Source organism: Brassica napus, chromosome C7, assembly GCF_020379485.1.
Source record: "Brassica napus cultivar Da-Ae chromosome C7, Da-Ae, whole genome shotgun sequence".
Classification (NCBI taxonomy): Eukaryota; Viridiplantae; Streptophyta; class Magnoliopsida; order Brassicales; family Brassicaceae; genus Brassica; species Brassica napus.
The window spans coordinates 39,493,800-39,521,500 of record NC_063450.1 but is presented as its reverse complement, the minus strand read 5'-3'; the positions used below and the strand labels follow the sequence as shown (position 1 = coordinate 39,521,500).

The following is a 27,701-nucleotide window of genomic DNA, read 5'->3' as shown; positions in this document are numbered from 1 at the left end:
TTAGACATGCCCATGAGAACTCGTAACCCGAAGTCGGCCGATAGAGCCCGAGGTTCTTTGAGTATGAATGAGTCAAAGAACAAGAGAATTATTCTCCTTATATATCGGAGAGCGATCAATAAAGAAGAAGTCGTAGCTAGAAAGGTGGAGCATGTGCAACAAATTATTAACCATATTACTAGCTTCTTGCAACAACCTTGCGGTCATATAAAAGAGGCCTTGGATCTAACGAAGAGAGCATCTTCTCCGGGGACGAAACTGAGACAAAAAGGAGGAAAACAAAAGAATAAAGACGGACAAAGAGGTGGAGAGACTTTGGTCTCGGCAAGATCGCCATCTTCCTCCACCAACACATGATGGAATCATTATATCTGTCTAATGATTAAACAAGTCATCCATTTCTTTATGGTTTAAGAAGAACGAGAGAGATGAGATTCCCAATAATCATCTCACGTCAACACATTTTTGTAATTGTGAAAACAAAAATCCATGACGATAGCGACCCTCGTATCATGTTAATGATCGACCTTATCTTCATATGACAAGATCGATCTAAAGAGATCATATGCAGTTCGAGAACTTATCAATCGTACACTAACTACTAATTATTCAAGACAAGAAGATCTCGAAGTAAACATCGAGCTCGAGACCGACGAAGTCGAGGTCTCACCCATGACCGAAGAAACCGACATCTCTTTCGAGATGATTATAATCGAAGTACGTTTAGACTTGATCCCTTGACGGGTACATAGGCAGCTCGATCCCGAGTTCAGTCACGATCCTTCTTAATCATGATATCTCTATGATATTCGACCTGCGAATATAGTCCATTCTTGTCGACTCATACCTGATTACATCGTTGTGTTCTAAGGATATCGTTGCCCACGTTATTTCTTCCCTATATTGAACTCCCGATCACTATCAAATTCTTAGTGTAGATTTTAGGATCTACAATAACCATGCATTAACAATACATTTATTACCCACCTACAACCATTACCAGATTCCAAATACTTTGGTCAATTCAACTGATCAATGAGAAATGTATTACCTCTGTTGTTGGCAGATGCAGTCCTCTTCTCTGTATTGATATTCTCCATGTTCGTTGTTCACGCATTCCTCTTGTTCATTCCATGTTCCATCCATAAGACAAAACACGGAAACATTTCAGAAAAAATAGTTGTTCAATCTCAAGAATCAACACGATCTCAAGAATCAACACGACACCAAGCAATCTAATAAACAAATAAGAACAGGAAGTAATATACTTGATGATCATTGAATCGAAATTAATAAAATCCAGTTAAGGAAACGATCGATCAATACACATAAAAGCTCAAACGATCAATATACATGGAAGCTCTTCATCAATAACACCTACAAAATCGAACTTTATATGTCTAGAGAACCTAGGAGATCAAACGATCAAAACACATGAAAGCTCTAAAGGGACATCTCATTAGCGGAAACGCAAATCATTACAGAACCACAATCAAAGACATGCAAAACCCTAGAAGATTCGAACAACAAGACCACAATCAGAGACATGCAAATCCATAAAAGATTCGACTTTAAAAACAAAATAAAAATAAAGACCTTTCCCTTTCGATTTGAATGAGGAGCAAAACCTTCGATTTCCTTCTTTGGCGAGAACCGCAATCAGTTTCCTTTCTTCACTTCGTCGAGGATCTCGTCCGGATTCGTTGCTTCACTTCGTCGAGGAGACCACCCGGGGATTTTAATCGCTTCGTCGAGGAGAAGAATCATCGTTTTGCATCGATATGCTTCGTCGAGGAATCGAGACGACGGTTTCTCCACTTTGTCGTCCCCGAGAGAGAAAGGGGGTGAAAGCTTCGAAAATGAAAATAATTTTCGAAACCCCTCGGTTTCTACTCCCAAAACACTCCCACCCTGACGCGTGTCCAAGAAGATTCGTATCTTCTAACCCTTATTTAAGCAAAGTCGCTTAACATAATGAGTGTTTTGTTTTTTTTTAAATTGCTAAATATGCCAAAGATACACCCTAAGCGACCACGATAATCATGGTCTTAGCGTGCTTCGACTGATTAAGAATAAAATGTCGCATCTGGATCATAGAGATATAGTTTACGTGCCAAAGGTAAACAAAAGTTTCAAATTAGGTTTCCTTTTTTCTCTTCCGAGCCTCCATTGCTAACGACGTGTTAAAAAATCGATCATTGTCATTTATTTAATTATATTCAAGTAAATGAGGCATAATTTAACTCCATCTTTTATTGATTGGTTCAACTCAAATCTTGTTGTCCGACCATCGAATTGTATTGACCATGCTAGCTAGCTAGTTGAGTGACGTAACATTTTAATATGTCAACTCTATAAGTGGCGCTTATATTTGAATAGTTACGTGGGGTGGGAATTGTTTGGAGACGAGTTAGGCGACTAAAATAACAATGAGTCAAAACAATAACGTTTGAACCAATTTAATTTATCAACCACTATTTAACATGTTCTTTTCCAACGTGGATGTCTAATTCACGAGCTCGAGATTTAAGTTAGATGTATGCAACATTTAACCTCTGAAACACGTGTTTTTCCTTAATACTCATAAACACGACTCATTTATTTCGTTATAAATTGATAGATTTATACATACATATACCCTAAATGTTGATAATTAATTCACAAAAATGCCAAATGAATATTTTAAAAAAAAGAGTAAATTCAGTAAAATAGTAGTACAATATTACTAGTAATAAATATGACATCATTACTCTATAATTAGTTTAAATATAATCCATTATTCCATTATCATCTGACCAAAACAAATATTTATCTTATGTACGAGGCTGCTAGCAAAATTGATAGTATTGCCGAGGTAGTTGAACAATAGGAACATAAGCCCATTGAACTTAAATAGGCCCATATTTGAGCATCCTCTAATCTAGGAGCTAGAATTTGGTGCGGGCGGGAGTACAGTACATCATCTACCTTCCTCTTCCCTCAATTATAGAGAAAATTAAATCTCAAATCGCGACGATCGGACGGTTTATTAGTTTTCTGACTTTGCTTGAACAGATCGGTCAGGTGGTGAAAGCAGAAGGGACCTGAGAGAGGGAGAGAAGATCGGCGCGATCTGTTGCTGTTTCACTGATCGGAGAGGATTCGTCTTTCCTTGTCTGATCCTGTCCGTACGACCATAGCCTGTAAGCTGTCCGAAGCTCGTCCATTGTCAGTTTCTAGGGTTTTGTAGTTTGCTTTCTCCATTACTGTGCCTTGTTGCTGCTTCTCTTTTGTTGAAATTTCTCAATTTCTGCTGCTTCAGGTGCTTAATCGAGACAATGGATTTGGCATCCCGTTACAAGGTGATTCTTTTCTAATTGTTTAAATCTCTTGCGAATCGAATCCATGTTGAATTGCATGTGTTTCTTCTGGTTCTTGGTTTTCTAATCGCGGTGCACTTACTGAGGAGTCTTGTTTTGCATTGGCTTGGTGGTGTCACTTTCGATATGATTTTGGTGTGGGAGAGAGTGAGTGTTAGTGTGTGTACTAATCACGAAGGCTGCAAGAGAGCTTCATAACATGTTTTTGTGCTACTTTATCAGCAGCATCAGATATTTGTTTTGGTGTTAACTTGTTCTGAGCTCTTGTACAGGGGGTTGTTGGGCTTGTTTTTGGAGACAATCCATCTTCAAATGAAGACAGGTACAGTGGCTTCTCTTTAATCTAATACGAGTAGGAAGAATACAACTAGTTCTTTTATCTAATGCGGGGGATCATTATCTGTCATGGGCCTGTCTGTATTGTCAATTTGATTTGAATGAGGATTGGATTTTCTTTGTTTGGTGTAGTTACATTCAACGCCTACTGGATCGCATAAGTAACGGTACCTTGCCTGACGATAGGAGAAATGCTATTGTAGAACTTCAGTCTGTTGTTGCTGAAAGTAATGCTGCTCAATTAGCTTTTGGGGCTTCCGGTAAGTGTTTTTTTTTTGTTTTTGCTGTTATGCGTATGACTGATTGTGAGATCAAATAAAAAAATGCTGTAATTTCAGGATTTCCTGTGATAGTGGGCATCCTAAAGGACCAACGGGATGATGTTGAAATGGTACTGTATCTTCCTTTTCATTATGTCTACCATGAGCTTTACTATGAGATTTTCACTGTCTTGTTGTCTTACTGTGGGATTATCCAGAGTTTGTTATTGAATTTCTTGTTGATCTGACTGCTTTGCCATGCTTTAACTTGTTGTTTTGTTGTCTGTCCAGGTTCGAGGTGCCTTAGAAACTCTTCTTGGCGCTCTAACGCCAATCGATCATGCAAGGGCACAGAAAACTGAAGCCCATGCAGCTCTTATGAATTCCGATTTGCTCTCTCGTGAAGCTGAAAATATCACTCTTCTTTTGAGTTTGCTGGTTAGTGTCTCTTCTTTATTTTCGAAAAATATATTACTGTTTTGCTAATTTTTAATGCGTGCATCATATAATATGGTTTGTTGTCCTTGTGGCATGGCAGGAGGAAGAAGATTTTTATGTTCGATATTACACTCTTCAGATTTTGACAGCTCTTCTTATGAATTCTCAGAACAGGTATATATACTTTCTCTGTGCGACATTTCTATATTTGTGCTGTAGATATTGTTGCTGACTGTCTCTTCAGGTTGCAGGAAGCTATTCTGACCACTCCTCGCGGTATAACTCGACTCATGGATATGCTAATGGATAGGGAGGTAAGATTTAACTATATCTTGTATATATGTAATGTTGTTGTTGGTTTATGTAAGAGTCTGTATATTTATCCTTCAGCTAACTCATATAGGAGGTTGTGGGATGATGAATATCATATCTCGTATGCTTAATTTTTGGTGTTTGCCTTACAGGTAATCCGGAACGAGGCTTTGTTGCTTCTTACGCATTTGACACGTGAGGCAGAGGTGAGATCACCTGCTTATATTTGTAACTGTTTATTTCTGGTGCATTGAGTTGAAGTAGCCATTGGATCTGATAGCTCTCGTTTATGATAACCTCTTGTAGGAGATCCAAAAAATTGTTGTCTTTGAAGGTGCATTTGAAAAGATCTTTAGCATCATCAAGGAGGAAGGGGGGTCAGATGGCGATGTGGTTGTGCAGGTGACAAGTAACTCTTTTTTAAATATATTATAGATTCTGTTTAGAATTTGGAATTTGTAAAGAAAAAGAAAATGGAACTTTTCTTTGATTTAGGACTAAATATTATTGGCACTTGCACTTCCATATGTTGTCTTCCTGATTTTTTTTTCTAGCATTTTTGATGCATTAGGATTGTCTGCTTATTCTTCAAATCCCTTGTCCAAGCATTTTGACCAATAATATTCTTTCTTTACAGGACTGTCTGGAGTTGTTGAACAATCTTCTTCGCAGCAGTTCATCAAACCAGGTTTTGAAGCTTTGTTTCTGTTCTTGACTTTTCTGATTCCTCTACTAGTTCTGCACATCGACTGATATTTGAAACTGTATAGATACTACTAAGGGAGACCATGGGTTTTGAACCGATCATTTCAGTTCTAAAACTTCGAGGGATCACATATAAATTCACCCAGCAAAAGGTTAGATTATCGAGTGATTCTCCCATTTTTAATTGTTTCTACCAGCTCGTGCAACTTTGTTAATCTTTGTCGTTTTGAATGAACAAAATCCCAGTAGACTGTTAATCTACTTAGTGCACTGGAGACAATCAATATGCTGATCATGGGAGGTGCAGATACTGACCCTGGAAAAGATTCAAACAAGCTGGCAAATAGAACGGTTTTAGTTCAGGTTTGTTAAGATATACAAATGTCGTGGTTCCTCATTCTTGACCGAATCAAATATCTTTCTTATTATATCGTATTTGGTACATTAACAGAAAAAACTGCTAGATTACCTACTGATGTTGGGTGTTGAAAGCCAATGGGCGCCTGTTGCTGTTCGCTGCATGGTAAGGAAATCTTCTTTAGTCAAATTCTTTGTCCTTTCGTCTCTCCCTTCTCTTGTTATTTTTCAAATTCCGTTCTCTAGTATTAGTGCAACTGACAATAATTCGAATACTTCCGTTTAGATTCTATAATTTTACTGTTGAACCTTGTTTCTAGGATGACCATGGAACTGATATTGTTATAATTTTTTTCCGAAAGATTGTTAATGTATTATCAAGGGAATTGCTAAGCAGTTGGCTGAAGTCCAAGTTTTCTCATAGCTGTTTTTTTTATTGTTACTTTAAGCTTAAGTTTCTAATAGGTCTTTTACTTTGTGATACTTTGCTGCTAGACATTTAAATGCATTGGAGATCTGGTTGATGGACATCCCAAGAACCGTGATATCCTTGCTAGCAAAGTTCTTGGTGAAGACAGGCAAGTAGAACCTGCGCTCAATTCTATTCTCCGGATCATCTTACAGACGTCTAGTATTCAAGAGTTCGTTGCAGCTGATTATGTTTTCAAGACCTTTTGTGAGGTTTGGAACTTTTGTGCTATATATAATAGTCTTATGTGAGCTTACAGATTATTATCATTATTTCATAACCACATTCTCTAAACGTTTCCAGAAAAATCGGGAGGGTCAAACAATGCTTGCTTCGACTTTAATACCCCAACCACATCCCACCACCCGTGATCCTCTAGAAGATGATGTTAACATGTCATTTGGAAGGTGTCAACTTCTTTCCTTTCTCCTGTCGCTTTCACAGTTTTGCTTTTTAAAAAAATTCTCTTGTATCGAAACTCATTGGAAGTTAGTGTTTGTATCAGTATGTTATTACGAGGCATTTGTTCAGGCGAAACAGATGGTGATCTTGAGGTAAACTTTTTTGTCTCTGTTGAATGTTAATTTGTACGTGTCTTTCGGAACTTAATCTATGTGTTTCAAACAGACATGTTGCAGAGCTGCGAGCATTCTTTCTCATGTTTTGAAGGACAACATTCAGTGCAAGGAAAAGGTATTGATTCAATCCCACCATAGTTTTATACCATAGGTTCTGCACACCGAACTTTTTGTCCCTCCGTTGGCTAACTGTTTTGGAAACCCAACAGGCTTTGAAAATAGTACTTGAATCACATGTACCTTCCATGGGAACTCCAGAGACTCTCTTTCAGAGGATTGTCAGATACCTGGCGGTTGCTTCTTCCATGAAAAGGAAAGATAAATCAAGCACAATGGGAAAATTATACATTCAACAGATCATTTTAAAACTGCTCGTCACATGGACCGTTGATTGCCCAGCTGCAGTTCAGTGCTTTATAGATTCACGCCACCACCTAACGTATCTGCTCGAGCTGGTAGCAAACCCAGCAGCAACAGTTTGCACAAGGGGCTTGGCGTCTATTCTACTGGGGGAATGCGTCATCTACAACAAATCAAATGAGAATGGTAAAGATGCTTTTGCTGTAGTTGATGCTGTAAGCCAGAAGATAGGTCTCACAACATACTTCTCGAAGTTGGAAGAGATGCAGAGCAGCTTCCTCTTCTCTTCCTCCGAGGCACCTCGGGAGGGTCATAAACCGTTGACAAGAACAGCCACGCCCAGTGAAGCTGAGATCGAGGATGCGGACACGGCGAAGGCGATGGATAAGGGGAATGAGGATCACCCAATGCTCATATCGTTGTTTGATCCTAGCTTCACAGGCTTAGTGAAGAGCCTTGAAGGTAAGATTAGAGAGAGGATCGTGGACGTGTATAGTCGGCCAAAAAGTGAGGTGGCTGTAGTTCCGGCGGATTTGGAGCAGAGGAGCGGTGAAAATGAGAAAGCCTACATCAACCGCTTGAAAGCCTTTATAGAGAAACAATGCTCGGAGATTCAGGTACATGCTTCTTGTTGAACTCTTGTATACAATTTAGTTGTTTGATTGCAATTGATAGAAGAAAAATCTTGAGTCTTCACTCACAAGTAACATGAAATTTAAAATGATGAGAGGTTAAGAGCTTGTTGTCCTTACCACCTCTGTGTTTTCCAGAACCTTCTTGCTCGTAACGCTGCTTTGGCAGAAGACCTAGCCAGCTCTGGGAGGAATGAGGAATCTCAAGGATCAGTGCAAAGATCAAGTACCGTAATGGAGAAGGTTCAGATGGAAAGCATCAGGCGAGAACTCCAAGAAGCGTCTCAGCGTTTAGAGACAGTTAAAGCCGAGAAAGCCAAGTTGGAGTCCGAGGCATCAGATTACAAGAACATGGCTGCGAAACTCGAATCAGACCTAAAAGGGCTGTCTGACGCATACAACAGTCTGGAACAAGCGAACTACCATCTGGAGAAGGAGGTGAAATCATTGAAAGGAGGAGAAGATCCCATGGAGTTTCCTGATATAGAAGCGATTAAGGAGGAAGTGAGAAAGGAAGCTCAGAAAGAGAGCGAAGACGAGCTGAACGACTTGTTAGTATGTTTGGGGCAAGAGGAGAGCAAAGTGGAGAAGCTAACGGCGAAACTGATGGAGCTAGGAGTTGATGTTGATAAGCTTTTGGAGGATATTGGGGACGAGTCGGAAGCTCAAGGGGAATCTGATGAAGAAGAAGACGACGACCATTAAACTCCTCTCGTCAGGTATTCATAAAAACAAAACAAAAGTCTCAGGTTGTTTTTGTGTATCCGTCTCTACATGGAACTATGTACAGTCTTGTTGGTTAATCTTTTTAATTTATCATCTAAACTCCCAACTTGTTAGACTGTTTGAAACCTGTTACATTACCACAATGCTCCAGTTTACAATATGCAGATTCGTTCACGTTTGAACAATGAAGTCAGTGTTGATTTTAAAGTTATTCCAGATGTTGTGGTTTTTCACATTTTGAGGAAAACAAAACTAAGTACATTGTTGAAGCTATAAGACAAGACAGGACATATGCTACAACTCGAAAACAAGACAAGAATGTACAGAGCCTGTGATGAAGAACCACGAAAGAGAAGTAGAATACATGGTTAGGTTTTTAATCAGCACAAAGAGACGCCATGAGACTCCTTGGTGAGCTCCAAACGGCAAGATCAAACAACGACTCCTCTTCTTCATGTTCGACTCTACATATGTTTTCTGCGACTTCGCAGAGATTTGAGACATCGTTGACGATCGCTTCTTGTGCTTCTGCCTACAAAAGTCCATCAACAACAACCTTCTTCATCAAATATACAAAACATGTACATAACCATTTCAAGACAATCTAATTTCTAATCAAATGGGTAAAACAAAAAAAAAACCTAATTACCATAGAAAGAAGCTCGTCGAGCATAGACGACGCCGTCTTTGGAGCATCTTCTTCTCCGCCATGCTCTGAATCTCGAGACGACGTCGTTTCGCTCGCGTTTAACCTCTCTTCCCGCTCCTCCGCTTGAAATCGAGCAGCCTTCTCTTGCATAGCACTAAAGCTGTTCGACAAAATGTCCCACTGCTCCATCTCTCTCTGGTACTTTCTTTTGAGCTTCACCAGTGTTCTCGTCTTCCGCATCCTTCGATTTCTCTCCTCCACCGCCGGATCCAACTCCTGTTCCACAGGTTTGGATGCTTCTCCGGAGTCGGAGATACGGCTTCGCTTCACTCGCTTGAAAACGAAGCCTTCCTCGTTGCGAAGCTCCCAATCTTCGAATCCGTTCATCGCAGTGGTTTTCAACGGAGTTGCTGGGACGACCCGCCGCAAAATACACCGGATGGAGCGGGGGGAGCGATTTGAATTTGAGCTCGAATTTAAAATTGGATTTGATTCAGAAGATCCGCAAATAGAAAGATTTGACAGCTCAGTTGAGATATCATCAAGTAAGTTTGGGCCTTTTGGTAAAACATATAAGGCCCACTATGATGTTCGACTAAATATACATGGCCTCTATGATAAAGTCTATTAAATTGGTTGTGAAGATGTGGTTGATTGTATTTCAAATGATGTAAGTTTGATAATTATATATGAGTTTTAAGATAAATATATCATATTATATATGCAATTTCTTTTGTTTCAAGAGATAAATATATCATTTTTTTTTCTGTGGTTTATTATTTTGACCAAATATTTTGTGATTATCTTGAGAGTATGCATCATCATCGACTCAATGTGAGCTGTCATGACTTTGGCTTCTACCCATCGTTGGTCTGAATTGATACAGTGAAATCGAATCTTTTGAAGATATTGTTCTATGTATAAGATAGTGACTTTCTGTTATAAACGAGCATAAATAAGATAAAGTAAACTAGTCGACTAGAATTATACAAGAGCATCTCCAAAAAACACTCAATAACTTCAAATATGATGTTTTTTATTCTCAAAAAAAAAACTTCAAAACTTCAGTGAAACTCTATATTTGAAATTTCATATTTTTATTTACATTTTAGTCCCTAATTACACATCACATTTATTATTCTTAAATATTTTCTCGTTTATCGTATTAATCCTAAAAAAATTCATATCTCATAAAAATTTCAATTTTTTTATAAATTTAAGTTTTACATAAAATTAAATAAAACTTTAAAATAAGATTTAAAATATTTAAAACTAGATTTATACAGCAACAATACAAAAGAAACTTAACAAAAAATCTTTTCAAAAATTACATACTATTACACAAATTTAAATATTACAATACTAGTAGTCATGTAAATTTGACCGAGAACCTTCAAAATATTGTCCAAACAAATTTTGTGTAACCGAAGATGGTTGTTGTTTTGATGTCTATTACATACGATTCTTTTTTATTCAGATCGAATATATTCACTTAATTTTAAATTTAATTGATAGAAGTTAAGATTTTAGCAATATTTATTTTCCTCTTTAACTTTTTTGTTCAGATCTAATGTGTTTCAAGTTTAAGATCACATGATTTTAACAATTTTTAGTTTGTGATCTACAAATTAAAAATAAATAAAGCCATTTTTATTTCGAAATACACTAGTTGATCATATATGCATTACAAAAATAGTTTTATGGAATAATATGGTATTTTTCTTGAAGTTTAATATTAATTATGTTATTTCTATTTAAAATTTGTATTTTATTATAACGTTTTGTTAGTTAATACTGTTGTGATATTTTTATATATGTGTTTGGTTATTTACAAAACTTTTATGAATTTAAATTAATTATGAAAAATAGAAGGACCATAAGATAAAATACAAATAGTTTTAAAATTAAGTTTGAAGTTTTACTTTTGGAGAAAAACACTTTTAAATTTTAAATATAGAGTTTTGGAAACTTCATAATATAGTGTTTTTTTAGAGATGCTCTAAATAAACCCTAAGCCGACCGCTCTTTCTTACAGTTTAGTATACTCACAAAAGGTGTGTCCGGTTTGACTTTATTAGGGATAAAAAATCATCGAAAATTTAAACAAACTTTAGAAAATTTCTATTCTCATTCTATATTTTACTCTAAAATATAATAGAAAATGAAGTAATGAACAAAAAAAATATTACTCTATAAATGGAGTAATGCTTTTGTTTTTTTGTTCATTACTCCATTTTCCATTCCGTTATAGAATAAAATTTGAAATGGTGATGTAGATGCCCTAAAATAATATACAAAGAGTTATGGTTAATCCACTTTATCACTAATTAATTTTGAGTTAAAATTTCCATGATAAATCCAAATCTAACATGTTATTATATCTCAAATCTTAAACATTCTAAACTCCTGATTAATATAACTTTTTCTGTCGGATATATATAACTGTAGTATCAAACAAAATTGAAAATGGTGGGAAAGTTTTTTTAATCACAGACCTTTTTATAGGTGGAAAGTATAACTCTTAGAAGATAACTAATTAATCAGTCACACCTAAAATCTTACACTAGTCAACGCCGGTTCTAGACATTAGCGGGATGAAATATTAGCATTGACTTTCAATATAAAGAAAATTATTATACGTAAGCATTTGGTTTTCAAGTTATCGAACTTTCTTTTGTTAAGATTAATTTTAAAATGTTTACGGCCGCTCCGATGCTAGCTAATGAGACACCAATTATCTGTATGTTGTTATTTATAAAGTTCCCCCATAATTTAGTGGCAAATTATGACACTATTTCGAAACATTTTGCTAAGAGACACGAGATACCTAATATCACCATTAACCCATGCACGGTTTTATAGGTAGGTTTTTGAATTTTTTTTGTTTGATAAAAAAATTTAATTAAAAGAAAAATAATTGCGGGTCGCCACGTGTCGGTAGGATTTGCGAACAGTCTATAAACTACCCAAGATTCGCCTTTAGAGAGAGGAGGAAAGACCGTTCTTAAAAAGTGAGTAGGACCTACTGACTTTTTAATTATTTTTTTGTTAAAATTCATAACTAAGAACCAGGGTTAATGGTGCTTTTAGGTTAACGGTGCTCTAAGAGGCGAGGAAAGCAAAAAATCACGCGCAATATTTGATTAATCTGGAACGTGAACTGTAACGACACTGACTTCTGTCCAAAGTGGTCAGGATTGGTACAATCAAATTTAGCCAAGTGTTCAGATTTTTTTTATAGTAACAACGACCTTTATGATTATAAAACATTTAAAAGAATAGTATTAAAACTGGGGAAAAACTTCATGTTGGACAGTTGGAAAGAGCAACAGATCAGAAAACTACTCACATGCAGACAAAATTTGAGCAGAACAATAGTTTTTTTTTAACCTTTCCAGCTGTTCCAAGAGTCTCCGCTAGTTGAACCCCGTCCTGTAGACTCCCTGTTTTGCTCATCCCCGAAGAGATTATGGCAGGGTATCTCGAATCCATGAAAAGACCAGATTAGTCTTCAAAAGTGTGATGCGGTCCACGTATGAATTCTGACTCCAGATATTCAAATAGATAGTAAAATAGGTTAATATCCGCTCAGTAAAAAAATAAAGTGTAGTAGAATGCCATCAAATCTGGATTGCTTGGCAGTCCCAATGTTTTTCTACCATCAAACCACCATTTTATGGTTATTGTTCAAATAAAAACAAAGTCTAACTACTCCAATATAAACGTGTGGTTTTGGTGGTTGGAACGTAGGGTTTCAGTGTGTATGAACTCGCAAAAGTTTCTGAGGATATATAATAATTGAGCTGTGTGTAAACTAGTTTGTATGATTTAATCATGCAATATTTATCATCAATGTAAATAACAAAGAACTAACAACTCTGCCACTAGCTAACTTCTACTATTATATTTTTCTCAACGTTAAATATTAATGCGTATATACAACAACTAGCATTGCTTATAGATTAAAAAGTCCACTTATTCAAACACTAATTCTTATTAATACCAACCGCAATAATCATGGCTGGGGAATTTAGAAGGGCACGAACATCGTTTCTACCACGTTATATTCTCATCCAACATGAAAATGTCACTAAAGAATTCTGTAATCAGTTTTTCTCTTCGTCTTATTATCTGTTTTATTTAAGCTTATCCATATTATCATCTTGAACTTTACCAAACCCGGTAAGATTCTTGGTTTGTTATCTTCCTCACGGTTGAGCACTAGTATCGAGAGGCTGAAGCATTACGGGTAGGCCGTATTGCGGATAGAGGTTGAATTTATCGACCGGGGTGTGCTTATATTCAGGGGAGAGGCTAATCCGGAACCGTTGAAGGATCATAGTGAGCACGGTCTTGGTTTCCATCATGGCAAAGTTTTGGGCAATGCAAGTTCTTGGTCCGACTGAGAACGGAAGAAGTGCGTTTGGGTGATTGGCGGCTTTAGAAACACCGTTTTCAAACCGCAGAGGATTGAATTGTTTGGCGTCTTCTCCCCATACGGCCTTGTCGGTGTGCATCTTCAGGGATTGGATGATTATGCTCGTGCCCTTGGGGATATCCAAATGTCCTATCTTCATATCTTTTGTTGCTTCTCGGACCAGTTTAATCACGGGTCCGTACAGACGAAGCGACTCCATCAACACCAGGTTCATCTGCAAGATAAAAAAAAAGGGTTTTCTTCAGCATTAGAGACGGTCTCACATATTGAAAGTTAGAAAAAAATCCTAAATAAATATTCTTTCCGTTTCAAAAATAATGTTTAGAAATTTTACACATTAAAAATATATACAAAATTATGATTATCAATGTATTATTTTTGTAATTACTCACAATAACATATAATCATTAGAATTTCAATAAACACAATTATGTTTTTTGAAGTTTACAATTTACTATTAATTAATGCATTAAAAATTTAGAAACATGTATCTTTTTGAAAAAAAAAATTTCTTTAAACATGAATCTTTTCGAAACAAAAATATATGTTAGAATCAAAAGTTTTTTTAAGAAAACAATACATATATATATACACACGTCAGTCCATTTATTACCAGCTAATTTTATATTAGAAATCCATATAATTTAATAACAAGAAACCCTGTTTTTATTTGCTAAACTGCAAGAAAAAAAAACTTATGAAAATGGAACACAGTAATTACCAGTTTAAGTTTGGTGAAGGTGTCTGAATCTGGGATGGTATCTTTACCCCATTCATTGAAAACCTCTTCTCTGAGTTTCTCTTGCCAATCTTGGTGCAAGCTCAGCAACAACATAGTCCATGTCAATAGAATCGCACTATTTCCTTGACCTGAGAAATATATAGCCTTGCATTCCTCTATAATCTCATCCATCCTCATCATTTTCGCAGGCTCCTCAGATGTTGCAGCTTTCAACATGATCCCTAGAAGATCGTCTCCATAGTTATTAGAACTTGATTTTAGCCTTGCATCTATCATTCTTTTGATTGAGTCCTTCACTTTCTTATCAAGCTTCCATAGTTGAAGGTTGGTTGGTGTAGGAAGGTATCTTGTGAAACAAGAAACAAAAAAGAAGATTATATAAGTTTTCTGTCTGAACATTAGTTGACTATATATATATTGTACTTACTGTGTTCCTGAGATGAAGACGCTTGTGAGAGAAGCAACAAAATATTCCTCAAGCTCTGACTGTGATCTAAACAACTCAATCCCTTCCTCATAACTGCTTCCAAACGCAGTGGTCGCAATAATATCAGAGATCAATCTATGAAAGTCTTTGTTAATCTCCATCCTCAGCACCACTTCTTCACCATTCTTCTGTATTCTCCACTCCTCCAGCATTCTCAAGGTGCAATTCACCATCTCTTTTGTCATGACCTAACAATTATTAGCAATTAATTAATCAATTAGTTACACATTTTTCAAACAGGGCTGAATATACCTAAAGCGAGAAAATAATGCAGAAAGGGATAAATAAACGCAATAAAATAAATGATTTAACGTGTTTCACCAAATTTCGTTATATCTATGGACTATGGGTAAAAAAGTAGTGAATAGGAATTGTAAAAAACCTTTAGTCGGTCCATTGAGAAAGCAGGGTTCAAGATTCGTCTATGGCGAACCCAGTCATCACCTTCTATGAAAGAAAGTCCTTTACCAAAAAGCATGAGGACCTCTGGTCTTGTCTTTGCTATAACAGCGAAACCTAACTTGCTCGACAAAATCTGTTTCCCTAGTTCAAGATCTGAGATGAATAGAGTCGGTTTTGTTCCATTCCAATACAGAAATGTTTCTCCTAATATATACCATTAAAGGGGAATTTACATGTATTAAGCAATGCTCATAAGGACTATAAACAAAACAGGTTTTGATAAAACGCACCGTATTGAGACATCCATTGGTGATAATGAGGAAACACACGAGGGAAGATATCGTTGGAGTTGGGATCAAGAACCCAACCCTTAGCTTCTTTCTTCATCTTCTTTATCTCCTTGAGGTTTCCGTATATGAATCTGTATTTTGGGCCTGAGATTCCTTGTTTCTTGAATCTTCTTGTTATCATCCATGGCCGCAAAAGAAAGATCCAACAAGCTTCCCATATCTTGGGAACAACAAAGGGCAGAAGAACGAGTGCTAAGAGGTTGATTGTGCTCTGAAATTCCATTGAAAGAAACAAAAGGAGTTTGTACTTGTATTTCTGATTTGAAGGGGCACATCTTGTTATTGTTTAAATAGAAATGTAAGTAAAATAATATTTGGAGGAAACACATTATTTTCGTAGGATTCATTTTATTTTATACTTCATATATATTAAGGCTTGAATCTCTCAAATGACCTTAAAATATATATCTTTTGCCAAAAAACATACAAAGAGTAAAATGACCAAGAAAGATTTCATAAAAATGCAAAAGAGTTTTATACCCTTATTTATAGATATATCAATATGAATAAATAATATTTTTTCTTATTTTTGAAGAAAAATTTTACAATTTGAACCTTTCATTTTTCAAATTTTGTTTTTCAAAAATTTATTATTTTCCTTCTTTTTTTTTCTGAAGTTTTATTTTGAAATCCAATATTTTTTTAAACTATTTCAAAATTATGATTTTAATTTTTAAATATTATTTTGTACAATTAAACGTTACGTTTTATATTTGTTAACCCTAAGAATATACATGTCTTTTACCTATTTAATAAAACTTAGGTTGTTTTGACATTTGTGTATTATATTTATGATTAAAAAAATCAATGTTATCGTAGAGAAATTTTCTATATTAAATACCATAGCCCAATCGGGAGCTTGTGGCCTGGTGGTAATTAAAGAGCTCACAGCTGTGAGTTCCGCCACCTAGATTTGATTTCCGGCCACCGTCGATTAAAATAGAGTGAAAAGGCGTCTCTTCTGGATGCCTTCGGCGGGCCCTGGCTTAGCTCCGGTGGATGGTATTAAGCACAAGTCGGGTCTTTTCCGACACTACAAGAAAACAACAAGGATTCTGAGGGAAAAAATTATCGGAATTTCGTCGGAATATCGTTATTCCGACGACATACCGACGAAACAAGTCGTCGGAAATAATTCCTCGGAATTTCTTCTTTCCTCGGAAATTCCTCGGAATTTTCCGACAGAATTATGAGGAAATAAACTTCCGAGGAAATTCCGAGGATCACTAGTTTGTCGGAAAGGTCCTCGGAATATACCGAGGGAGAACTTCGTCGGGATACTTCCTCGGACGTTCATCGATCGATGCGTTTTTAGGCATATATACATCGATCGATAGGAATATTCCGAGGAATGTGTCCCTCGGTATATTCCGAGGAATGTGTCCCTCGGTATATTCCGAGGGATCTGTCCCTCGGAATATTCCGAGGGAAATGTCCCTCGGTATATACCGAGGAACCGTTCCCTCGGTATATTCCGAGGAAAGGTTTCCCTCGGTATATTCCGAACGTTTTTTTATAAATAGATCGATCGATGGATTTATGTCCAAAAACGCATCGATCGATCGAGTAAAAAATATAATTAATTTCCTCGGAATGTAAAAAATATTAATTTTTTTAAAAAAAATAAAATTTCTGAAATTTAAATTCGAAAATATGAAATTAAAATTAAAAATGAAATCATATTAATTAATATTCAAAGTTTCACAAATAAAAATAAAACATTCCGAGTTTTTGGAAAAAAAAAAAAACTACGGGTCTGGCACGTCCGGGAAGACCTCGTTCGGGTACATCCTCTGCATCATCTCCATCATTTGCTGGTTCAGCCTCCTCTGTGCCTCATAGCCCGCCTGTTGAGCCGCCATCTGGGTCTCCAACAAAGATATACGATCATCTTTGTCCTTCAACTGAGCCGTAAGCACTTCTGGATCAACAAAGGGCGGTGGTGCAGAAGAAGGAGGAACCGACCGGGTGCGACGACCCAAACCGACCAAACGTCCCTTCTTCTTTGGAACCGACTGAATAGAAAATAGCCAAATTTACAAATTTAAACCAAGAAATAAATGAATTGAACTTTTAAAAAAAAAAGAACTTACGGATTCAACGATTTCGTTGATTCGAAACCGGGACAAGTTGGTCGAAGCCGTCGAAGCGTCATCCTCGGTTTGAAGCTGAGACACTTCGTCTACCACCTGAGTTTGGACCAGGTCGACCACGTCCCTCACAAGACCGTCATCAATCTGGCCGGTCTTCTTGTTGGTATACGCCCTCCTCATTAGGGCGAGATCATCAACCGGCTCGCCATCATTTTCTTCCGCCTTGAAAAAAAACATAAATTAAAGAAACATTAGAAATTAGAAGAAATGCACAATAAATTAAAATTCTGAAACTCAAATAATTGAAGAAAAAACGGTTGAACTTACCATGCGATCTCCCAGAGTGGCAATAGATTGAGCACCCAAGTTATGCTTGTAGATGCCCTTCCCTTTACGGTCGCTCCTGCGGTTGGTGGAGTTGGTGGAAGAAGTTTCTTTCGTCTCTTCTTTATCCCAATGCGCACACAACTCCTTCCAGACCGTGTCGTTCATCGACTTTGGGACCTTTTAAAAAAAAAAAAAGAAAATAGTTTAATAAATTAAAAAATAGTTTAATAAATTAAAAAATTGTTTAATAAATTAAATCGAACCTTATTGATTTCCCACTTCTTCTTCCACTCGTGGATCTGCTTCCCATAGTTGTCCATTACTTTATGGACGAAGTGGTGATAGATAAAGAGCGTCTCATCGGAATTCCAGTTGAACTCTTGCTGAAAAAAAAACACAATTAGTAGAAAAATTATATTAAAGATTAAAAATATAAGTAAAAATTAGAATACTTACCGCAAACTGACGAAACCACAGAACCTGCTTCTCGGTAGGGAAGTGAGTGAAAGTCGGATGTCCACTGTCGAGGGCCGAGTACATCATACGGTTGATCCATGCGCTGATCCCGTTCCCGGATCGGTTGAACCTAATAAAAAGAATAAACGGTTAATAATGAATCCAAATTTAAAGAAAAAAATGTTTAATTACCATGTTTGACCCCGTCCATGTGGATACGGAGTGAGATACGGAAGATGGTCACGACCGGGCTGTTGAACCAACTCCGCAACACGCATCACTCCCGGAGGACCCGGAGGAACAGGAGCGGATGCAGCAGCGGGAGCGAGAGGAGCAGGAGCGGGTGCAGCAGAGGGAGATGTATGGTTGGAGCTGTGGGGCGAAGGGGAATCCTGAAAATGGCTGGAATCCCGAGACTGGCTCCCCGTACCACCACGACTACGACGCTGTCGAGGCCGGGTCTGATCATCATGAGACCTGTAAATTAAAAAAATATATTTAATAAATAGAGAAATATATAAATTAATTTTTTTTAAAAAAAAATCCCAAATAATATAGTCACAAAAAGATTTATATATATTAAAAATATTTAATAAATATATAAAAATAGTTCTAATAAACAAAAAATAGTTTTAATAAATAAAAATAGTTTAATAATTAAAAAAAGTTTTAATAATATATATATATTAAAAATATTTTTAAATCCCAAATAATAGTTTTTAATCACAAAAAAAAGTTTTATAGATATTTAAAATGTTTTGTAAAATCCAAAAAAATCGAATTTGTATACCAAAATTTTTTTGTAAAATCCAAAAAATCGAATTTATATAGAAAAATCGATTTGTAAAATACAAAAATCGATTTTATATACAAAAATCGATTTTATAAATACAAAAAAATAAAAAAATTATAAAAAAATTCTAAATCAATTCAACAAAACAAATTATTCAACCAAATCATAATTCTAAACCTATTATACAACCAAATCACAATCCTAACCAATCACCCTAACAAAAATCTATCAAAACTACACAAAAACCTAACAAATAGAACCTAAGAGAGTGGGATAGGGTCCTTACATGATTTGTGTAAGAGAAGGGGGAGATCGCCGGAGATATCGTCGGATTTCAGGGGGAAATCGCCGGAAAGGAGAGAGGAGTCGCGCAGAGGAAGAAGAGAGAAATGGGGAAGAAGAAGCGGCTCGTGGTTATAAAACCTAGGGTCCGACGGATAATATCCGTCGGAATTCCGTCGGAATTCTAATTTCAATTTTCGCGAAATATTTGCCCGGTAAAATGAAAATATTCCGAGGAAATTCCGACGGATAGTAAAATATCCGTCGGAATTTCCTCGGAATATTCCGAGGAAATACCGAGGAACTAGTGTTTGGGGTTTCAAAACATCAATTTTTTTTGCCGTATTTCATTTCTTATACAATTGTAATGCATACCATTGAGGATTCTTTGTATAGATGAGCATAAACCATGAAATAACAAATTTCAAAACTAATTGAAAGTATTCCCTTTACCGTTCATTAAAAGGTATAAGTGTTTCTCTTATGTTGTGGGATTTCGTTCATACAATCGGAAAAGTGTTAATTATACGGTAAGGAACAAATATTTGACTTCATAATGAACGTAAGACACTTAATAAGGGTTATATAGGTGTTATTCAAACCGCAAAACGTTGTTTTCGGTTTAAAAACCATATTTCCTCGGATTATTCCGAGGGAACTCCGAGGAAACCCTCTTCTTCCTCGGAATTTCCTCGGAATATTCCGAGGAAATTCCAAGGAACTAGTGTTTGGGGTTTCAATACGTCAATTTTTTTTACAAACGGATCGATCGATGTATATATATCCAAAAACGCATCGATCGATCACTAAGATGGACCGGACCGTAAGAATGTGATCGATCGATGAGATTATCCCATCGATCGATCGAGAATCTCAAGTGTTCCTCGGAATGTCCTCGGAAAATCTTGTAAGTTTTTTTATAAACGGATCGATCGATGGATATATGTCCAAAAACGCATCGATCGATCACTAAGATGCACCGGACCGTAAGAATGTGATCGATCGATGAAATTATCCCGTCGATCGATCGAGAATCTCAAGTGTTCCTCGGAATGTCCTCGGAAAATCTTGTAAGTTTTTTTATAAACGGATCGATCGATGGATATATGTCCAAAAACGCATCGATCGATCACTAAGATGCACCGGACCGTAAGAATGTGATCGATCGATGAGATTATCCCATCGATCGATCGAGAATCTCAAATGTTCCTCGGAATGTCCTCGGAAAATCTTGTAAGTTTTTTATAAACGGATCGATCGATGGATATATGTCCAAAAACGGATCGATCGATCACTAAGATGGACCAAAGCGTAAGAATGTGATCGATCGATCCGTATTTGTTCAAAAACGCATCGATCGATGCGTGTGCGGGAAACAGAATTATAAGGCAAAACCCGACCTTTTTTGGATCTAAACCTCAGAACTCTCATCCCCTCCGATTTCCCCTATAATTCGCCCCCCCCCCTTTCTCTCTCTATAATCATCCGATTTGAACAATTTTGGGCTCTATTCCCCTTGATTTTTCGAGCTCTACCTGATTCCTACACTCGTTTTCACCCTAAGACAGGTATACTCCGCGAATCTCCACATTCTGAAATCGTGTTCTTGAGCAATTTTGGGTTTTGTGAATTTCTTATTTCCTTGTTGATTCCTTGATCAAATATGCATGAAACAGATGTTTAAACATGGAATAGAACACAATTGTCTGTGATCAACGAGTTTGGAACACAATTGAGATGATTTAGGGATTGAGAATTTTTTTCAATTTCGTTTTTTTTTATCACAACTCGATTTCGCCTTTCATTTTCATGTTGCTTTGAGTTCTTAATTGATTATAACCATGTTGAGAGCAATGATTCTATTTTGTAGAGAATGAAGCGCACGAAAACATCAGCAAAGAAGAACACACAAGAAGAGGGTTCGTCTCAGCGAGAGAAGCAAAGGCCAAAGAAGTGGGATAAGTCTGATACGACCCACTACAACAACATGAAGAAGGTAGCCGTTCCGGCTACACAACTAGCATGTCCTGAGACGATGACAATATTGGGAATCAAAGCAGACATTGAAGGGCTGTTCCAGAACATGGGTCTAGGCCAACTATGCAACCTCAAGGAACCCACTTATCCGGAGTTGGTACGCCAGTTCATAGCATCCGCATACGTCAGCCGTCCCGATGATAGCCATCAGGAAGGTTTTCTGGCATTCGTAGTGCAGAAAGTATACTATGAGGTATCTTTCACAGACCTCTGCGGACTATTTGGATTGAGTGCGGGGGAGAGGACATCTGGTCTTTATTGGACTTCAGAGCTGTTGAACTTCTGGGAAACGATTGGCACAGGGGTTTATAGATCTTCTCAGGCAAAGGAGTCACTTATCCGGAGCCCAGTACTGAGATATGCGACACGCCTCATTGGCTCATTGCTATACGGGACAACCACAGCCGCATCAGTCACGCAATGGGAGTTGTGCCTCCTGTACCAAGGTGTGAGGCATTTGCTACCGGCATTTGGAAACTCTACATTCCCACCTGCTACTGCCTTCAACATGGGAGCGGTGCTGGCCGCAAACTTAGCAGGATACAAGGGGAAAGTAACCAAATCCAAGAGCAATGCATGTGGATTTGGTGCAGTGATTACTCGGATCCTTAGACATGTGGGTGTAGACTGCCAGAACCAGCAGGTAGCACTGGACAGATCGAACAACATTGCTTGGAACTACCTGGATGTCATTTCTCTAGTAAGTAAGGAGTTCATAGCTGGTCCCCACTCGAGGATCGATCGGGATGGTCCTTACGTCTACGTATTCCAGGACCGAGCGAAGAAAACACTCTACTGCCACCTGCCTCAGATCGGCCTGACTGCTCTACTTTCAGAGGCTGCAGTTGAGTTCCTACCCCCTGCTACCGCACTAGTAGACAAGCCATCCTTCTTCACGCCAAAATATCAGACCAAAGGCAAGGCCGTGGTTGATGAAGAAGGAGAAGATGAGGCTGCACAAGCCATTCCAGATGATTCACAACCCCATCAGCTACTCCCATCAGACTCCAGCCAGTACAAGCTGCAAGAGCTTCCACCGAACGCCACTTCGCGCCAGCAACAACATTGGAGAGATCAGAGCATAAAGACAAACAACGACATGCTACACAAGATCTGGGCTGCCATTTCACGTATCAGGCCGTGTCGTTGCCAAAAGGATGATGTAGTTCATCGGGACAACTCTCCATCCAGCTCTGGTTCGGGTTCGAGTGGTACACACAGGGTAAGAAAGAGGTCCAAGAGACCCAACGATGCAGGAACATCTGGAGCAGGAGACGAGGAGTAGGAGCTATCACCGGCCAGTATTGCCATTTGATTTCCGACCGCGCTATTTTATTTTCTTTTTTATTCTAACGTTTTATGGTCTTATTTTCTGTTAATTTTGAACTTAGTTTTTTTTTTCTTAATTATGAGTTCGTATTTCTTTTACATGGTTTCTTCGTTTTATTTGGTTGTGTTTTGAGTAGTTTTTAATTCGTATTCAGCTTTGCCTTGCTAGATAAACCAAATAACTAATATCCGAGGAAAGAGGTTATATCAAGTGTTCCTCAGAATTTCCTCGGTATTTCTTAAAAAAAAAAAAAATCAATGGTAGTCTGTTTCCGAGTCATCATCACCAGATGAATCTGAATTTGGATCTTGGTGAAACTCTCCAATCACTGGTTCATCCTCTACGTGAACGACGGCTTCCTCTCCAAAGTCGGTTAAATCGACTACAAGGCCAACTCCAGCTAAATCTTCTGCTGCACTTAAGTTGCCGGATGTGCTTGGTTGTAGTGGGTCTTCCAGCTCAGAACTTCCCTGAACTCGGCCTCTCGGGTTGAGTCTTGTAACAGTAACCCATGGATCATCTCTGTTCCTTACCCGGGGGTACTTGATATAACAAACCTGTAACATTTAAAAAAATTATAAATTAATACACATGATGATGAATCATTCTGAATAATTAACATTTAAATACCTGATCGGCCTGAGAAGCAAGAATGAAAGGATCATAATATTGCAGCTTTCGCCTCGAATTTACTGATGTAACACCAAATGCATCTGTTCTCACACCTCGATCTGGAGTGTTGTCGTGCCAATCACAATAGAAAACAGTACAGCGCAATCCAACCATGCCCAAATACTTGATTTCCAAAATCTCATGTATGTGTCCGTAGTATACATCATCTCCTGATGCAGAACAAACGCCAGCATCATAAGTCGTACTCGAACGTCTCCTCTTCTGAGTTGTGAATGCATATCCTCGAGTACAAAATCTCGGATATGACTTCACAACAAAGTTTGGTCCAACGACCATCTCACGTATCCAATCGTCAAATGTTTCACCTCTGGCCAAACCAGCAGACACCTATTAATAGCACATATATATATGTTATATCAATAAATGTGAATTAGTATAAATATGTGATAAAATATATTTTAATTTGTTTAAAGCACTCACATAAGTAAACATCCATCCAGTAAATTCTCTCTGCTTCATTTCTTCTAGTTCGTCCTCTGTGGCGTATCTATACTCGAACCGCTTTTCTGCCATGAAAATCCTGTATATGATGACAATAATGTAATTAATTAAGATTTAAATTTCAACTTGTTAAAATAAAAATTTGTAAGCTCATTTATTTACCTCTCATATTGAAGAACGTCTTCGCAGTTGGTGAGCAAATATGTTTGCAAATGACTGCGCTCCTGCTCAGTAAGTCGACGGTCCTTTGGTTTTCCGCTAAGTCGTCCAACGTCTGTGAAAATGTCTGGAACCGTAACATGATATGTTGCCCGTTCGCCTCTATCATCATGCCGAGCAGGTCTTCTGTTTTTGGTCTGAACTTCTGCTGGAAAGTAGTACTCGGCAAAGTTTGAAGTTTCTTCATTGATCATCTGTGCGACTATAGAACCTTCCACCCTACTTAAATTTTTCACCATCTTTTTCAAATGGAACATATACCGCTCATACAGATACATCCATCTATACTGCACAGGACCACCAAGTTCCAATTCTCTTGCCAGGTGAATAACAAGATGCTCCATAACATCAAAAAATGAGGGAGGAAATATCTTCTCAAGGTTGCACTGAATCACGGCTATGTTAGTCTTCAAATTTTCAATACCTTCAAGAGTCACTGATCTCGTGCATAAATCGCGGAAGAAACCACTTATCCCTGCAATTGCTTCATGAACATTTCGTGGTAATAGTTCCTTGAAGGCGAACGGAAGGAGGCGCTGCATCATTACATGGCAATCGTGGCTTTTCAAGCCAGTAAACTTTCCTTCCTTTCTGTCGATACAGTTACGCAAATTTGATGCGTAACCGTCTGGAAATTCCACATCGTTTGAAATCCAATCAAAGAACGCATCTTTTCCCTCTGCATCAAGTCGGTATATGGGAAAAGGAGCCCTACCATTCTCATCAACATGAAGTTCTGAACGAGCACATATATCGACTAAATCCAGTCTTGACTTCAAATTATCCTTTGTTTTACCTTGAACATTAAGGATCGTGTTCATGAGATTGTCAAAAAAGTTCTTCTCAATATGCATGACATCTAAATTATGCCTTAGCAGATGATCCTCCCAGTATGGCAGATCCCAGAAAATACTTTTTTTGTGCCAGTTATGTAGTTCTCCAACAGCATCTACCGGAAAACGCTCATGTCCACCGACGTCTGGCGTCCTTTCTGCACCAAAATCTCTTAGTTGTATCTTCAAATCTTTCCCACAAATTTCCGGAGGTGGACTGTCAAACACCCTCTTGTTCTTCGTAAACAAATTCCTACTCCTACGATATGGATGATCAGGTGGTAGGAATCTCCTGTGACAGTCAAACCAACACGTTTTCCTTCCGTGTTTTAGTTGGAAAGCATCAGTGTTATCTTGACAATATGGACATGATAGCCTTCCATGCGTTGTCCATCCAGACAACATACCATATGCTGGAAAATCACTTATTGTCCACATTAGTACTGCCCGCATTTGAAAGTTTTCTTTACACGAAACATCGTATGTTTCAGCACCTTGAGCCCATAGTTGTTGCAACTCATATATTAGTGGCTGAAGAAACACATCAAGTGATCTCTTAGGATGCTCTGGTCCGGGAACGAGAATCGAGAGAAACAAAAACTCTCGTCGCAAGCACAAGTTTGGGGGTAGGTTGTATGGTGTAAGAATGACGGGCCATAGAGAATACTGTCTTCCACTCTTGCCAAACGGACTGAAACCATCAGTACATAATCCAAGGTAGACATTTCTTCTCTCATACGCAAAGTCGGGATACTTTGATTGGAAATGCTTCCACGCTTTTGCATCTGAAGGATGTCTGATCTCACCATCTGTTGAGTGCTCCGCATGCCATCTCATTGGTTGCGCTGTGCGTTCAGACAGATACAACCTCTGCAACCTTTCCGTCAAAGGTAAATACCACATCCTTTTATATGGCACTGGAACTCTTCCACTCGTATCTTTATAACGAGGCTTTCCACAAAATTTGCATGTAACCCGCTGTTCATCCGCCCTCCAATAAATCATGCAGTTGTCGCTGCATACATCTATTACCTGATACGATAAACCAAGACCAGCTACGAGTTTCTGAACCTCGTAGTATGAACCAGGAGCTACATTATCCTCGGGTAGAATACCTTTTACAAAATCAGCAATCGCATCCACACAGTCTTCAGCCAAATTATAATCTGTTTTAATGCCCATCAATCTTGTAGCAGATGATAAAGCTGAATGACCATCTCTGCAACCTTCGTACAATGGTTGCTTTCCAGCATCCAACATATCATAAAATCTCCTAGCTTCTGCATTGGGTAAATCTTCCCCTCTAAAATGATCATTTACCATCTGCTCAGTACCTACACCATAATCTACATCCGTTCTAATTGGTTCTTCTAATCTAACCGCTGGCTGAGGTTCGCTAGTACTACCATGTTCATAATCAGTTTCCCCATGATGATACCAAATTTTGTAACTTCGTGTAAACCCACTCAAATATAGATGAGTCCAAACATCCCACTCTTTAATAACCTTTCTATTTTTACAATTAGAGCAAGGACATCTTAACATACCTGTTTTTTCTTCCGGTTGTCGGTGAACTAACCCCATGAATTCGGTTATACCTCGTTGGTATTCTTCCGTAAGCAATCTCGTGTTCGGATCCAAATGAGGTCGATCGATCCAAGAACGAAAATAATTTGAAGAAGACATATTTTTTATGAATCAAATTCGTGTGTAAATTGAGTAAGAGGGAGGATGAAGATATGGAGTGAATGAAGAGGAAGAGGAGTGCTTGTATTTATAGTTTAAATCCTGCCGACAGACCGAGGAAATTCCGACGGAAAAGGCTAGTTCGTCGGAATTTCCTCGGAATTTTGTAAAATCCCCCAACGGCTCTCCAACGGCTATAATATTTCCTCGGAATTCATCGGTTTTTTCCGAGGAATCCATTTTCCCTCGGAATTTCCTCGGAATATTCCGACGGATAGATATTTCCTCGGAATTCCGTCGGTATATTCCGAGGAAATTCCGAGCAAAACCCAATTTTGTGCTTCCTCGGAATTTTCTCGGAAATTCCTCGGGATATTCCGAGGATTTCATTTTCCGTCGGAATGTCCGTCAGAATACCACTGTTTTCTTGTAGTGCGAGGGCATCCAGATACCAGGATCATCAAAAAAAAAATACCATAACCCTTTGTTCTATTATATTTAGCTTCACATTTCAGTACATTTAATTTTGGATTGTTTATCTTATATCAAAATTGATTCAAAGATGCAATTAGCAATTGATAAACTGTGTTTTTGTCACTTTCTAACCTTTGTTTTGTCGTTTATCGAGTTACAGTATGTGTTTTTAGTCTTTCTCTCGAGTCTTTTTAGGTATTAGGACTTTTTGGAATTGAACGTGTTGACTTGAGTGTAAAGAAGCATTAAAAGATGCAGAGTTGTGTAGATACATCAGAAGTTTAGACGTATATGGAGGATTTTCCACCGATGGACTGAGCTCAAATTTGGATACTAGATAGAAAATTGAGTTATATTTTCAATGGAACAGATTTTAGGTTGATCCATCTGTTAGATCTAAAGTTATGCATGTTTTACTGAAGTCTAATTTTTCACTA

At 37.7% G+C, this 27,701-nt stretch overlaps 3 protein-coding genes and 1 long non-coding RNA gene across 5 annotated transcripts; 1 reads left to right on the top strand and 3 right to left on the bottom strand.

Annotated features, from left to right (window-relative positions):
* Nucleotides 1-431: 431 nt before the first annotated feature.
* Nucleotides 432-2,809, bottom strand: LOC125589748. Its single transcript, XR_007325908.1, has 2 exons — nucleotides 1,052-2,809; nucleotides 432-948 (listed from the first exon to the last, which is right to left on the bottom strand). It is a non-coding gene; the product is annotated as an uncharacterized LOC125589748 (long non-coding RNA).
* Nucleotides 2,810-2,956: 147 nt separating this feature from the next.
* Nucleotides 2,957-8,743, top strand: LOC125589742 (golgin candidate 6). Of its 2 annotated transcripts, none has more exons than XM_048762102.1 (20): nucleotides 2,957-3,182; nucleotides 3,302-3,341; nucleotides 3,632-3,681; nucleotides 3,828-3,955; nucleotides 4,034-4,086; nucleotides 4,247-4,393; nucleotides 4,494-4,567; nucleotides 4,638-4,707; nucleotides 4,858-4,911; nucleotides 5,012-5,107; nucleotides 5,343-5,393; nucleotides 5,476-5,562; nucleotides 5,660-5,773; nucleotides 5,862-5,933; nucleotides 6,263-6,448; nucleotides 6,540-6,643; nucleotides 6,742-6,790; nucleotides 6,864-6,929; nucleotides 7,024-7,791; nucleotides 7,945-8,743. In XM_048762102.1, exons 2-20 carry the CDS (start codon nucleotides 3,318-3,320, stop codon nucleotides 8,509-8,511), a joined length of 2,760 nt encoding a protein of 919 aa, XP_048618059.1. In that variant the 5' UTR covers nucleotides 2,957-3,182; nucleotides 3,302-3,317; the 3' UTR covers nucleotides 8,512-8,743. The 2 variants fall into 2 exon arrangements, with proteins under 2 accessions (XP_048618059.1, XP_048618058.1); XM_048762101.1 differs by having other exon boundaries at nucleotides 6,730-6,790.
* LOC125589746 lies at nucleotides 8,729-10,286 on the bottom strand. Its single transcript, XM_048762112.1, has 2 exons — nucleotides 9,182-10,286; nucleotides 8,729-9,064 (listed from the first exon to the last, which is right to left on the bottom strand). Exons 1-2 carry the CDS (start codon nucleotides 9,566-9,568, stop codon nucleotides 8,909-8,911), a joined length of 543 nt encoding a protein of 180 aa, XP_048618069.1. The 5' UTR covers nucleotides 9,569-10,286; the 3' UTR covers nucleotides 8,729-8,908.
* A 2,870-nt stretch (nucleotides 10,287-13,156) lies between these two features.
* LOC125589744 (cytochrome P450 709B3-like) lies at nucleotides 13,157-16,050 on the bottom strand. The gene is made up of 5 exons (XM_048762104.1): nucleotides 15,541-16,050; nucleotides 15,231-15,454; nucleotides 14,789-15,036; nucleotides 14,341-14,707; nucleotides 13,157-13,833 (listed from the first exon to the last, which is right to left on the bottom strand). Exons 1-5 carry the CDS (start codon nucleotides 15,821-15,823, stop codon nucleotides 13,390-13,392), a joined length of 1,566 nt encoding a protein of 521 aa, XP_048618061.1. The 5' UTR covers nucleotides 15,824-16,050; the 3' UTR covers nucleotides 13,157-13,389.
* Between the last annotated feature and the right edge of the window lie 11,651 nt (nucleotides 16,051-27,701).